Source organism: Caenorhabditis elegans, chromosome X (assembly GCF_000002985.6).
Source record: "Caenorhabditis elegans chromosome X".
Lineage (NCBI taxonomy): Eukaryota > Metazoa > Nematoda > Chromadorea > Rhabditida > Rhabditidae > Caenorhabditis > Caenorhabditis elegans.
Window position 1 is genome coordinate 14,229,666 of NC_003284.9, and position 14,303 is coordinate 14,243,968.

The following is a 14,303-nucleotide window of genomic DNA, read 5'->3' on the forward strand; positions in this document are numbered from 1 at the left end:
GATCACCCTGTGATTGTAGGTGCTCCAAATGGACGAACAACTAAAACACTGTTTCTGGCAATCAATCGGTGAGAGCGGAGTGATTTCAAACACGGGAATGGCCAAATACAACATCTTCGGACCTGGAAATAGATATTGATACCCGATAGTACCTCTTGAAACCTACAGTTTTGCTGAAGAACAATAGCAGCAACGGTTGTGTGAGAGTGAGTGCGTCGCTGGCGAAAGGAATGAGAATGACGATCCAACTAAGAATCTCGTCCGTCGATTCCGATTTGAACGATAAACCACATGCAATTATTATTGCTTTAATCAAAGTCAGTATAACCAGAAAAATATCAATGAAGAAAATCACAAAGGACATTTGCAAGAGATTTTTTTCCGGGACTCTTCCTCCGGAGCTAAAAAAATGTGAGGACTATTTCAATAATTAACCAGACCAATACTTACAGCTTCAAAATGATAACCTTGCGAACTGACATGAAATTCAAAAAGCTATTCATTGCAGTTATCACGGACAGCGTTGGTGCCAAAATGGTATAGATCAGCGAGCGTTTCTACAATAAAATTATATTCTAAACACATTAGATTTTCAAAAATAGGAACACCGTGCAAATAACTTACTATTGTGGTATCTAGAAAAAAGTAGTCACCATGTGAATGATACACGTAGTAAGACCGTCCCACCAAAATTGGTACAGCAAAAGCCCATGGAATTGCAAAAATTGCAAACACAAACCACCAAAATCGTTTTCTCCAGAAGAGCTCCGATTTTATAGGATTCGTAATCAATGAGAAGCGATTGAGGGATATGAAGAAATTGTAGATGTACTGAGCATATGCAAAGTAGTAGTGCAGAAAGTGAAACACTTTAACTGGAAAGATCACCTCCATGTTGTGCTCGTTGTGTGTTAAGAAGAAGTTTGACAAAGTTTCGTTGATTCCATTGCTTTGCGGAAGTCGAAGGCTTATGAGACTGTTGAAATATGTCATCATGTTCTGAAGCAAGCATGTTAATCAACACGTAAGTTAAGGAAAAGTTGTTTTACCATGAAGAAGCCAACAATGAACAGTTTGTAAAACGAACTCCGAAACGATGATTCCGACTTTTTATGTGCAATGATGATGATGACCACATAGGTGTACAGAACTAGTAGTGCTGCTCCGTAGACTGATGTGATAATAAACCTTAACAAGCTTGCCAGCGTCATACCAACAGGAGGAGTTGAAATTTTACCTAAGCATTACACATTGGAAGCTTCATTTAAAAACCACTGTGGAAAAAAAACAAAAAACTTGGGAAACATGAAGAGACTGACTCTTCTGTATCATTGTGTACATTTTATATCATTTTCTTCGCGCGAAAAAATGGGCGTGTCATATTCTCAAAGTCAGAAACTCTGAAATTTTTAGGCGCTCAAAACACGGAATACGCTTTAATGTCTCGGTGAATCATTTACAATGACAAAACTATCATCATATCGCTGCATGGATAATGATTTAAAAGATCGTAGGCTAGATAAACGTGCAAAAAGTATAAGATCACAAAAATTATATTAAACTAATTAGAAAACAATTTATGATCAGTTGAAATCAAAAGCTGAAAGGTCAAAAAACCATTTGAAGGAAAGCTCAATTTAGATAGAAGTGCTCTTCAGTAGTATTGCATCACTTTTTGTATGAAATCTAAATCACAGGAGGATACTTGACTTATGTTGTGACTTGGCCTCAGTAGAGGTCCGCCGCCCCAACTTTGCGGATTATAATTATCGGCAAGAATTGCCCACAATCCAGCGATAATCATCCGCCGGTAATTTACTCACACAATTCCGTTTGTTCGTTCTTTAACAATCATTCCACCATTTAAATGAATTAAATTAAATAATTCTCATTTGAATTTGCCGCCAAGGATGCAAGCGCGCGCCATTGTACACATCGGAGTGTCGTAGCGCGTGTTTATTCCCTTGCTCATATTAATTTCGGGCCTAAAATGTGGCCACTCTTCTCTTCACTCTTCGTTCCCCTTCGTCACTGGCTGCCCGTCGCCGTTCTTCTCCCAAATATTTACTAAATATTCTCTACGTTTTTGCCTTGTTTATCCCAGCATAAAGCTGCCCTGCTCAATAAACTTGGATTTTCGTCAAACTGTGTACAGTTATTAGCCCCGCTCATCAATTCTCCCGTTCCGTCCGTCGTCTTCTTGCCACTCCGAGGCTCTGGCTGCCATCTCGGACCGGAGTGTCAACAACTTACATCTTCTAGATATAAAAAAAGAATATTAAACAGAAAATTCAGGTCTTCTGTTGTAAGTTATGTTGTAAAAAGAAAATTTTTTTTGTACAAGTTTTCATAAAACCTTCTAAAGTTAATGATATTTTCAAAAACTAAGCTCTATAAAATCATAGAATACTCTAGGGCTCAAGGTCGCCGCGCCACCTTTTCGCACTACGTTGCGCCCACACCAAGCTGCTCATTTCACGCCAAGCTGCGGAACCCCGAACGTGTCGGCTGCTTCAAATAACTACCTTTCGCACTCCATTTCTCACACACAGCGGCGCGGGGCGTCGGCGTGAGGCCGACGTGAGGCCCGAATTTTGCGCCTCGCTCAGCTGGGAGGTCCTAGAATACTTATCGGCATGTAGACTCTTGTCACAGGTTTCTAAAATGCTTGATATTTTGTCTGGACGTTCATAATTGATTGTAAATGAGCATCGTTGCTTGACCGGAGGGTGTGAGTCACGGGCTGGCACACCGGACGTCCGGTTTTTTCGGACGTCCGAAAAACTGGACGCCGGACGCAATCAACGTTCGGTTTTTCGGACGCGTGTGAGTCGGTTTATTTGTTTTTTACTTGCAATCTCAGTAACTCTCACTCAATTAGTACACAAAAAACAAAAAACCGGACGCTACACAAAACACTACTCAACTACACAAAATCGTTTTTGTTGCGATTTTGCTCCAATTACGTAATTGAAAATATATCGTGGCTGAAAAATTGGAACTAAATAGCGTTCATCGCAAGCTTGATGAAATTTCTTTTTTTTTCTCAAAATTGCTAAATATTGTCTTTTGTAGTTCACAAATCTTTTATTGTTTCTCAACGGAATAGGTGAACAATCTTCCTCTTACTTTTTACAATCGATCTCGTCATTTTTGAATCCCCATATTCTTAGAAAACTAAAATTCAGGAGATCAAAATTCAGGAGATCAAAAAAAAAGCACAATGTTCTTGCCTATAGCATTTGAAAATCATCTTTTTAGTGACATTCAACTTTTTTTGCAAAAAAAATTAATTAAGAACAATGGAGTGAAGTCTGTCGGATAGGAAAATTTATTCAAAGTCAGAAGAAGAAAAACGTAAAGTTCATTGTTTCTCAAGATCAAATAAGAATTTAAATATAATTATCAATTTAACTAGCATGTCTTTACATTATCCTGAAAAGGGAAAGATGGTTTACAAGTACATATATACCAAAGGTGTGCGGAAAATATTCCAAATTTGTATTTTGCCGAGCATTTCAAAAAAGTGTACCTGCCGAATTTGCCGAGCTTTACTAATTTTGAAATTTGTCGCACACATGAAACATTTTTAATAAAATATTTGTCAAAAACAAATGGTTTCGAACAGAAACTCTATGAAAAAAAAACCACTGTGTTTCATTTTTGATTCAAGAAATTTAATTGCGCTTTAGGCACAATCGAACGAAAAGCAGTGAACTTTTTTCCATTAATTTTGGCATTTTTTTAGCTCCAAAAATATTGCGATTTACGGAGTTGAAGACCACGGCAAATGTGCCAAACTTGCCGTGCTCAGCAAATACCAAATTTGCCAAGCTCGGCAAATTACAAAGTTTGCCGCACACCCCTAATACATATCCGTTTTCAATATTTCAACGTTTTATGTATAATAGTTTTTTTTTTTCAAAAATCACAAAAAGAGACAAAAATCATATAGTTTCTTACATTAGAGATCCAGCAGAATTATTTGATGAATATTATAAAACAGCTAAAAAATTACTTCAAATTTCCGAAGCAATTAAGTAGGATGATTAAAATATCCGCAAAAGATATGCAACGTTACTAAGACTAGTGATTAAAAGGGTTTAATGAATAAAACAATTATGAGCAGTTAGATTGGATAACAATTTAAACACAATTTCAAAAAAAAAATTCAATTTCTTCTGTAGTATTCTATGTAAAGAAAATAACGTTGACCAATTTTTCGAAGGAGTTATAAACTTAAGGTTTGGGTTTTTTTTAGATTGACAGAGGTGATAGTTAATATTTGGTTAGTTCCTGATGCATATTTCTTGATCTGACAAAAAATCGGTTATTAAGAAAAACCTTGAGAAAGGGTAAACGTTCGATGCACTTTTGACGAAGCTGTAAAAATCTTATTTCTGACTAATCTTTGAATATGTATTCAAGAAACTTACAGTGCTACTGAAATACAGCAAAAGAAGCGGCTGAGTCAGAGTTAGTGCGTCACTAGCAAACGGAACCAGTAAATCTATCCAGTCCACTAAACGTTCGAAAAATTCAGAAGAGTTTTTCAGCTCCAACAGAAAAATTATCGCTTTAAATGTGGATAAAACTGCTAGAAAAGAGTCAATGCCAAACATAGCAAGCGACATATAAAATAAATTTGTGTCCGGAACACTTCTCAATGTTCTTAAAATGGAAGTTATGTTCATATTGTTTCCATTGCTTGAAACTTACTTTTTCAATACAAGCAGTTTTTTATATGCCTTGATGTTCAGAACGGTGTTAAAAATTGTAATGATAAATAGATTTGGAGCAAGGAATCCATAGATTGCTTTATGTCCCTGAAAATGATTTAAATGGAAAATCCACAACTGTATAGCAAAAAAAGGTTACCAGCGTTGAGCTTATGTAGAAATTGTCCTTTGAGCTCACATATGTGTAGTATGAACGATTGAAAAAAATCAGGCCGGCTGGAATCATTGGATATACAAACATAATAGTCACAAATATCCATAGCGAACGTTTCCATCTTTTCTCAATATCAAGTAGACTAGTGATTGCGCAGAATCGATTGTAAGAGATCAGAAAGTTATAGATGTACTGAGTATACGCAAAATAATAATGTAGTGCATGAAATAAGTTGATCGGGCAGCCCATGTTCATATTGAACTCATTATGTGTGAGAAAGAAATTAGAAAGATTTCCGTTTATTCCAGTGTTTTGAGGAAGACGGATACTTATAAAGCTGTTTAGATAGGTAAGGATATTCTGAAAGTTAACTTGTTTATTCTGTGCTAGGTTAGTCAGATTGGAGCTGAGATTAAATGATAAAAAACCAATGATGCATTTTATTTTTTTCGATTCCAGTACATTTCGATTCATGTATATACCGGAACTATGTCTTATAAATATGTTGAAGAAAAAACAATCATATCATAAGTGTATGACCCTTTTAAAGTTTAAAACTGAAACTTCTATGAACCATGATGTATCCAATCGCGAATAGTCGATAAAAGGGACTCCCAATCATTGAACTACTTGCACAGATGACAGCGGTTACAAGAGTATAAAGCAAGAGACAAACGATTCCATAAATAGTGGAAATTATCAGTCTTAAAGGACTTGAAGATGGCATGGTTTTTGTATTCGGCCAAAACAATACAAAGCTGCAAGTAATGAGAAAATTTCAGAGAAATTCAGAAATACTTTGATATTCAAATAAAAACGTTAGAAAAATCACAAGGCAAATCTTTTTAGAAAGTAAGAAAAAATCATAAAATTGAGTATATGCAAACAAGTTCAGACAAAACGTAAAAAACAAACACGAAAACAAGTTGCAAACGGGATTGCAGAAAATAATTATATCTTCCTTTTTGTTCAGCGTCGATGAGGTGGCTGGCCGCGCATAGTCAGAACCTCCACAATTGCAAGGATAAAAATGCAAGCGTAATGATCACGTAGCATGTTTGTGACTCAATGAAAAGTTAGTCTACAACTGCAACGCTGATTAACTAATGACGAAACGTCATGGATTTCGAATTATACTAAAGAACCGCACAAACTGAGTAAGAAATACTTTAAGCAGAAATTGAGTAAAAGTTGCAAAAAAGGTGGAAAGTTTTGAGGCTGAAATTGGAAAAAAGACAGACAAAAAGCATTGTCCGTTTGCGGAAAAAAAGTGAAACTAACTGTTAATTGACCTTACAATGAAATTGTGGCAAGACACACTCGGTAAATCCGTGTGTGTCTTTAAATTAGCATTTCTGAATATTGCTAAATTACCATCAGATATGTGCGGCATTCGTCATTTGGCACACGCAGAAAGGCGGCACAAAACCGGTTTTTTGAGCTCGGCATATACAGAAATGCAGAGTTGAAATTTTTTTGGTGGATGACGAAAATGCCATTTTACAGAAAATAAAGTGAGCGGCATAATGGCCTATGCCGCCGAATGTCGCTACTACGATACATGCCTGAACAATATCTATTTTTCAGATTCACAAGTCACGAGCTTCTGGCCTTCCTCATTGCATTTTTCGCGCTCCATTGACAATCGCCTACCGGACAACGCGTGGGAAAGTCATGTACTCCACACTTCCACGAAGACGAGGCGTGAATAATGTACACCACGCCCGCCCCATCCCCCCATTCCGCACGCCCGCCCTATCACACTGACACACTGTGTACTGCGGCTGACGTTGCGCAGGCCGCGTCTCGCTATAGCTGCGTAATGTCGGCGAACCTGTGGTGTGGGGTGTGCGAGACGTGGTGTGGTGCGGGCGGGCGAGAGTACCGCCCTCGTGGAAGCCCTGTTCCATACGCACAAATACAATCAGTTTTACAATGAAGAACCGCGCCGCGGCGCGACATGCAACGCGCCGTAAATCTACCCCGGCTAGGGCTGGCAAGAGAGCGACCTAGGTCGCTAGGTCGCTGATTTTATTTAATGCGACCTGCGACCTATGCGACCTGCGACCTAGCGACCTGCGACCTATGCGACCTGCGACCTAGCGACCTGCGACCTATGCGACCTGCGACCTAGCGACCCAGGTCGCTGTGCGACCTGCGACCTTGCGACCTGTGCAAGTCCCTAACCCCGGCTCTGGCCGAGTCAAAATGGCTTAATTCGGCAAACTCTTACATTTAAAAATATGAGGGAAGCCAGAAGCGCATAATAAGTGACTTATAGTAGTTTATTTCGAGGATGTTCAAAAATTTAATACGTCCCAGTGTTTTAGGACGAACTACTTTTTTGATTTTTATAGCCCAAAGAACAAAATTGTATTAATATTTTCTATATACTTCTTGGCCGAAATGGATAGGTTTTCATTTGAAAATATCTATTCAGCACAATTTAGGAAAACATGGTGAACTTCAAACAGCAATTGCAAGCATGAACAGGGCACAGAGTGAAACTACTGCTCGCCTTAAATAATTTAAAAATTATTAAATTCATAAGATGGTCGGGTTTAAAAATTATGGAGATCGCAGAAAACGTGAGACACTTTGTCATCTTGTAAGAAGCGAATGAGTAATGGGATTGAGAAAATAATGTCTGTATCATTATTTATTGTTTTTTTTTCTTCCTTGACACTGAAATATTTGGTTCGAGACTGATTAGTCATTTATCACTAAAATATATACTCGCAGTTCATAAATCATAACGTAAAGAAGAATATTTTTCTTTTGTTGTTTATTGATGATATTTTTTTTTGTTGTTTATGTATCATTAAACTTCAAAGCAGCTTCTCACACTTTTTGATTTTGAGGAGGACTAAAACGTAACTGAACCTTTCTTGCATTATGAACTCTCTGCTGAAAAATACACCAAATTCGGGTTCCAGGGTAATTAGTTCAGAAAATGTCAGACGAATCAACGTCAGAAACTTCCTGAACAAACGTAGATTTTGAAATTTTTATGCAAACTTTAGAAACGTTTTAAATAACTTTAGTTTTCTTCCAAAACTTCCAAACAGTTCTCAGTCAATCGGCGGTTGATATGAATGTGGTCCAACTCGAAAAATGTTTCAAGTTTTTGAGATAATCTGTATCACGTATTCGTCAAGGAAAACGTACGACACGAATGGCTACTGCGAAAGTTTTTCTATTTTTAATTATGAAAATCAAACTTTTGCATACGTAGAACAAATTAGAAAATTGAATATCATAAACTATCTTAACCTACGTAATTTTGAAATAAATACAATTCACAACATAAAAACATCATTGCTTCTTGATCGCCTTTTTGATAATTATGCATTTTCATGACAAAATATGCAAACATCTTTTTAACCCCGTTTAAAATTTTATCGGAGAAACAAGTTGTTTCATGGAGCTTAAAATGTTGTTTAACCCTAAAACAATTCTAGTGATCTTTTAGAATAATAATTCAAAAAGTGTTTAAAACTGTTGTCACCCCAAGAAACGTTCAATTTCCAATTACAGAACATGATCTGGCTTTAGATTTGTAAAAAAATATTTAGCTTGTTTTATAGTATCCCATCCCATCATATTCAACATTAGCATTCTTCATCAATGCATTATGTGCAAAGCAAGAATAAAATGTTTTTTTTTAAATTGGAATAATCTGTAATTTATTTTCTAATGAGCTGTACTCATGAATGTTATACCTGCAATTCTTGACCCTGAGCAAGAACTCAGCATGTTTTTTCACTGAGTACATTTTTTAAACAAAAGTAGATATTACTCCCTCATGTGCACGGTTAATAGCTCATCAGTTTTTCACCTCAATGACACTCACACAACTCAACAGCCCCAAGTGTGACGGCAAAACCGTCCCCCTTCAAGTATATCGATTCTGCTAATGCCGAAATAGTGTTAGTATTGCGAAGAGCGCAGACAAGCATAGAAATTGGTGAGCGTGAGCGTGTGCGTGCAAGCTGTGTGTGTAGGTCGTCTATAAATTTTGTTTTCTCTTCTGATTTTCTAAGTCTTTATACAAAACCCACTATTGATTTTGATTTTTTTAAGATGAAACTGTTTATTTGTCCATAACGTTTTTCTTGTTTCTTGGTTCTTGAAAATTAATTTTTGCAGGCTTCAAACGTTGCAATGAGCGAATCACGCAGGCCACCATTACCGGCAAAAATAGTATCAAATTTAACACTTTTTTCGAAAAACTAAATAGTATTTCAGACTGTGAGCCGCGATGATATGCGTAGGTTTGTGCCAGCACTTGACAATTTTGGAAAGCCAATTTTTGCAACGTTTGTCTCAAAAGGTACAGGAAATCCAGGCTCTTCTGATCGTCAGTTGTTTGCTTTCTTACAAAAATACAAAAAATAAAAATTTAGAACCGTCAACTTCATCTGCTGGAAACGTACATCGAAATTCAACAATCAATCAAGGTGCAAATGATGGTTCAGAAAGAAACACCCGTGCAGTTACAGCTAGACAATCGGCAGGTAGAATCGAAAGTGCACCAGTTGAAGTCGCAAACCCTGCAACACAATCTGCAATCGTTCAAGTTTTGACAACAGGCGAGGCTAGTCAACTGCATGAAAAAATTCTGGAATCACCCAAAGACAAATGGTACTATTACTTGGACCAAACAAGGGCAAACCAGATAGTTGAGGTGGATACACGTTTGCCTAGAACAGAAGGAAAATGTCCAGATCAAAAGGATAAAAAGCTTGACGAACAGGCTCGTATTGAACGGAACGTTGCTGGTATCTTGAAGAATGCGGCTCTCGAGATTTCAAACAGGTAAGCGACAACATTTCAAAAAAAAAAACAGCGTGAAGGAATCCTTGTTAATTCGACTTAAAATAGAGGAAGAAGCGCTGAAAAATTTACATTTTGAAGTGTCTCGTGTAGTGAATCCAGCAATTACTTATTTCAGAAACGACGATCCCCAGAACTCAACACCAAAATGCAGTGATACCAAGGTTAGTATTCTAGTGCGATGTTCAGTACGGAGTACTTCGTAACTGTTGGTTTTAAAAATTCAAATCTCAAATTAATAAAATAAGGAACAACATATTTTAATATCCAGAAACGACACGACTTATTATTTTTTGTTTCAGAAAAATACCAAAATTTCACCAAAGAAATCTGCTTCGCCGATTAACCAACCCAACAAGCCCGACGCCGATGACATCAAAATGGGCGACGATGTTGCCAAACTGCCATCGCCACCAAACTTGAGCAACAAGAGAAAAGCAGCCCCATTGAAGTTTGGAAACGAAAAAGTGAAAGCTGCAAAACTATTTGACAGTGTGCCACCTGTTCAGAAATGTTCGAAGAATTCAGTTGAAGCGACTTCACCTGGAATGGAATCACAAGATGTAAATGAGTCGCGTAGACTTGTTGCCAAAGTGCTCCCAGATCATGAAGGGTCTTCTTCCCAAGATTTGTCGGATGATGGTTATTCATCTCCTGAATCTTCTTCAATGCAACTGGGTCGAAATTCAATGACATCAAACGAAGAAACTTCTCACCCGGTACAACAGGAAATGAACAAAACAGACATGGTCATCGCAGATGTGATTTCTCAGAACAGAGTCCACCAGCCATCTCAAGGACCTCTCCATCAAGAAGCTGATGCTCCTGAAGCAAATCGTAGGCAGCCTCGTCAATCAGCAGAAAGCCGACGGAGAGTGCCTGCCAACCCAGAATACATGACACCAGAAGCTTCAGAAATGCAGCAGCCCGTTCAGCCAGTCAGGCCGACTTTGTTAGCCGTAAGTTTATCGACTTTTTTATCCACTTGTTAAAATGATTTGTTGCAGTTTGAACATGAAAGTGCACGAGTTTACATTCCAGAAAATTGTGACATGAACTACGAATTGTGGGATGTAAGTAATGTTTTCTTAGAAAACAAATATTGTAATTTTATGAAAATTTGATAATTTTTTGAACATGTGAAAGCAATTTTACTCTATCAACAATGCTAAATGCTTACATGGCGAAAAACCGTGTTTTGAAGATCAAATTTTGGTTTAAAAAAGTCAGACTTCAAGTTAAAAGCTTAAATTAGTTAATTAACCTCTAAAGCAAGTATGTTTCAGTGTCAGGATGTAGCTAATTGGGCCGCAATGTTCATCATAAATAATCCATACAAGACCGTAGATCCACTCATCAAAGATGCCATTGACGGAAGCATGATGCGTGATTTTCTTACTGATAAGGATCTCAGGGCCATTCTCAACATCCCATTTGGTCACTACCACAAGGTGAAATACAATGCTGCCAAGCTTATCAATCACGTGGCAGAAATTCGGTACAACAACGCGATGAATGTATACGAAAGAGCCATGGCGGTCTGGAATGCTAGAAGATAAAAGGATCTCAAGTTCAGCATAGTTTATCTTACAATATTTCTTTTCTAGAGAACACCTCCACCCATTTCCCCCCTGTCCTTTCATTATCCTTGTTTGTCTAGCTTTAATAACGGCTTTTGTAAACTGCATACCGTTTCTAATTAATTGTTTTGTTTTATTTATTGCCCATATCCAACTCTGTAAAATGACAAGAATTGCCAAAGAGGTTTTTCCACTTTTCCCCGTTAATGATTTTTTTAATTCTGTTTTGTTTTATAACCTACATCTGAAACTAAAATATTTCAAATTTTCACCCTTATCAACTTCAATTTGTTAATATTTATTGAAATCCCCAAATACCTCATCCTTTGTGAATTTTTTATTCCGAACGTGAAAATGAAGAGAATATTTTATTGGATTTATATTCATTTAGAATTAAATGACAGGCCTAATAATGGTACTATGATTCACAGGACCATTAAATGAACTAATAATACAATTACTCATTTAAGTTTAAAATGCGGGGTATAAATACTACACAAGTACCTCGGATTTGTATGTTAGAGCACATTCTGAATCAGACATGGCTCCCTAGAAAGTTTATAATAATTCTGCAAACAAATCGTGTAGATAAAATGTCAAGACGCGATTTTATTTTTAAAACGTTATGAATGGTGATAATTATAAATTTGCGAACTTCCATTAAATTAAAATTGCAAGAAAGTCAAAATTGTCTGATGCACACAGTTATTAAGTTGGAAAAGACAAATCTGCAGTACAAGAAGAAAGGAGAAATTAAGAAACACAGGGTGCAAAATACATAGAAATTATTAACAGACACTTGAAAAAAGACACAAAATTGAGATGACGAAAGTATGGCAGATATTGCAATTACTTGAGATCTTCGTGTTGATTTGAAAATGTGAAATCATTTTTTGTTGACGATTTCGAGAACACGCTTTTTTGCCGAGCGAGTTTTGGTGTCCTGCATGAGCTCGAAAAGCAAATTTTCGTCGGAATTGTTTCTGTTGAACACGTTAGAAGAAGCTGCCGGTTGTGATGTTATTGTTCTGAAAAGTATTTGTTGTAAATTATGTTAAGGATTTGTTAATGTAAATAAATTAAACTCTAGTGTTTTCTTTCAAGAAAAGTTCAAAAAGCAAAATAATTGTGTTTGGCTCCTGACTATCTAGTTTTTCGTGAAAATAACATACTTCTGTTCATTTGAAGCGGTTTGTGTGGTTTCCTTCAGAAGAATGTCTTCAGTTAAGTCGGTTGGAAAAATCAAAGCTTGCGCCAGACACTGATGAAAACTGATTGATGGACGATTCACATTCGGCTGAACCGTTTTCTTTTGTAGCAACATGGGCTTCACTGTCACAACGTTGTTTCTGCAATTGAAAATTTAAATGAAAACAAAATAATTAACGCTAAACTAACCGTTTATTCTGCTTGCGTCTTCGGTTTTCACGGAATCTGAAAATGTTCTTCTCAATCCATGTGAAGTCGAAAAATAGTTTGAAACTTCTTTCCACACTCTGAAAAATTGTTATTAATGATTTTTTTTTTGCTGTTTTATTTTTCAAGCACCACATAAAAATTACTGTTTGAATTAAATATTATTGTGAAAATTTAACGGCGAAAACTTGAAAGTTGGGAAACTATTTTTTTAAACACTATCTCATTTGTTCTGATTGAGCTACTAGAATAAATTTTACACTTATGCTCATGAATTACTGAAAGTCATTGATCTATTGTTTTTTCATTAAAATTGATGACAACTTAATCCACTAGCACATCGAATCCGTTGTTGTAAACTTTCCTTACCTTCAATTCAATTAGTGCATATCTACGTTGATATTTGGAGTTTGGTGGTTTGTCCATATAAATCTTCAAAGACTCAATTGCCAAAAAAGATGCCAACGGAGAGCCAAATGAGCAGTTCAGTGTGAAATCGGAATTTTCGACTTTTCTGAATTAAGAATATAACAATTTAGACAAAGAAATATAATTTAACTTACTTTTTAATATAACTACTTCTTGTTTGAACATTCATAGCCTCTTTTAAAGAAGCATAATTATCTTTGTGAATAACTCCCAATTGCATGTATCTGGCTTCTTCAATTTTAATGAAATGTTGAAGGTAGTGTCTTAGGAGTTCCGTGTTGTTTGACTTTTCTCTACTACAAATCGGGCATTTCAGATTGGCAATCTGGAAAGTTTATGATTTGAAAATTGTTTTTTTATTCCACTTGTCAACTTATATTACCTTGTATTGAACATCAGGAATGGATGCGCTACTTGGAGTTTCTTCAAGTACAAAATCTTGAGTGTGATGCACCACAATCTTCAAAAAATGCGATAACGTGTGTCCTTTATGGTTTGCGGCTTGATTTTCTGTACTTCTCAGTTTTGAGGAAAAACTTTGTGGAGACTTTTCATATTCCAAATTTGGAGTCATTTCTGAAATTTGAATATTATATTTTAAAACTGAAAATTGAGAGGTAAAAATGTTTGCTAAGGTGAAAAGAAATCCCAATTATTAAAAGAAGTTTGTTCGTGTAAACAATTGTTTAACGAATTTGAATAAAAATTGGGATAAGAGAACAAAATTGTGAGGAAAACAATATTGAAAAAGGAAGTAGAGTCAATTAGATTGTGCATTAAAAAAAAAACAAAAACAAAATCACACAACAACTTGTCGCTTCATGATGCAACCAAATTGGAGAGTATTAACAAAAGAGACCTAGATGAGCCAGCTGGCGGTAACAATCGATGAATCGCCGTCGCATACCGCGTACTGCACGTAAACGAGTCGGAAAGACGACGGGAGAGCAGGGTGGCCGCTTCTTGTAGCAACAAGAGAGTGTACAGGACAATGAGACATATAGTGGGGGTCGCAGTAGAATTTTGACTGACGGTCGGGGTGAATGCATGATGAGTTTACTTAATGATGAAATTTTCCAATTAGTACCGGGGTTTGTATTTTTTGGATTAAAGAAAAAAGAAAAATACCTACCTGTTGTGCATGTTGTA

The 14,303-nt window shown here is 36.5% G+C and overlaps 4 protein-coding genes across 5 annotated transcripts; 1 reads left to right on the forward strand and 3 right to left on the reverse strand.

Moving 5' to 3' along the window:
- Positions 1 to 2: 2 nt before the first annotated feature.
- Positions 3 to 4,801, reverse strand: srg-36 (Serpentine receptor class gamma; the record flags this gene model as incomplete). Its single annotated transcript, NM_077969.2, has 6 exons — positions 4,720 to 4,801; positions 1,050 to 1,237; positions 625 to 999; positions 451 to 557; positions 167 to 401; positions 3 to 122 (listed from the first exon to the last, which is right to left on the reverse strand). The coding sequence occupies exons 2-6, from the start codon at positions 1,209 to 1,211 to the stop codon at positions 3 to 5; spliced, it is 999 nt and encodes a 332-aa protein (NP_510370.1). The 5' UTR covers positions 1,212 to 1,237; positions 4,720 to 4,801.
- On the reverse strand, positions 4,279 to 5,367 carry srg-37 (Serpentine receptor class gamma; the record flags this gene model as incomplete). The annotated part of the gene is made up of 4 exons (NM_001373569.1): positions 4,279 to 4,383; positions 4,437 to 4,671; positions 4,720 to 4,826; positions 4,879 to 5,367. The coding sequence occupies 4 exons, from the start codon at positions 5,365 to 5,367 to the stop codon at positions 4,279 to 4,281; spliced, it is 936 nt and encodes a 311-aa protein (NP_001359773.1).
- A 3,675-nt stretch (positions 5,368 to 9,042) lies between these two features.
- On the forward strand, positions 9,043 to 11,685 carry K04C1.2 (SAM domain-containing protein). Of its 2 annotated transcripts, none has more exons than NM_077971.9 (7): positions 9,043 to 9,096; positions 9,142 to 9,253; positions 9,300 to 9,711; positions 9,848 to 9,893; positions 10,032 to 10,688; positions 10,737 to 10,802; positions 11,016 to 11,685. In NM_077971.9, the coding sequence occupies exons 1-7, from the start codon at positions 9,058 to 9,060 to the stop codon at positions 11,286 to 11,288; spliced, it is 1,605 nt and encodes a 534-aa protein (NP_510372.1). In that variant the 5' UTR covers positions 9,043 to 9,057; the 3' UTR covers positions 11,289 to 11,685. The 2 variants fall into 2 exon arrangements, with proteins under 2 accessions (NP_510372.1, NP_510373.1); NM_077972.8 differs by having other exon boundaries at positions 9,142 to 9,226; positions 11,016 to 11,680.
- Positions 11,686 to 11,909: 224 nt separating this feature from the next.
- Positions 11,910 to 13,730, reverse strand: K04C1.3 (Fork-head domain-containing protein). Its single transcript, NM_077973.8, has 6 exons — positions 13,537 to 13,730; positions 13,289 to 13,479; positions 13,095 to 13,239; positions 12,708 to 12,805; positions 12,482 to 12,658; positions 11,910 to 12,337 (listed from the first exon to the last, which is right to left on the reverse strand). The coding sequence occupies exons 1-6, from the start codon at positions 13,726 to 13,728 to the stop codon at positions 12,196 to 12,198; spliced, it is 945 nt and encodes a 314-aa protein (NP_510374.1). The 5' UTR covers positions 13,729 to 13,730; the 3' UTR covers positions 11,910 to 12,195.
- Positions 13,731 to 14,303: the final 573 nt, after the last annotated feature.

Excerpts from the sequence above, each read along its gene's own strand:
- K04C1.2 (NM_077971.9), top strand. The coding sequence starts at position 9,058 with ATGAGCGAATCACGCAGGCCACCATTACCGGCAAAAATA. Across the intron at positions 9,254-9,299 it reads AAATCCAGGCTCTTCTGATC|AACCGTCAACTTCATCTGCT; the intron begins GTCAGTTGTTTG and ends ATAAAAATTTAG. Across the intron at positions 9,712-9,847 it reads GCTCTCGAGATTTCAAACAG|AAACGACGATCCCCAGAACT; the intron begins GTAAGCGACAAC and ends TACTTATTTCAG.
- K04C1.3 (NM_077973.8), bottom strand. The coding sequence starts at position 13,728 with ATGACTCCAAATTTGGAATATGAAAAGTCTCCACAAAGTTTTTCCTCA. Across the intron at positions 13,240-13,288 it reads AGAAGTAGTTATATTAAAAA|AAAAGTCGAAAATTCCGATT; the intron begins GTAAGTTAAATT and ends TTCTTAATTCAG. Across the intron at positions 12,659-12,707 it reads AGACGCAAGCAGAATAAACG|AAACAACGTTGTGACAGTGA; the intron begins GTTAGTTTAGCG and ends TTTCAATTGCAG.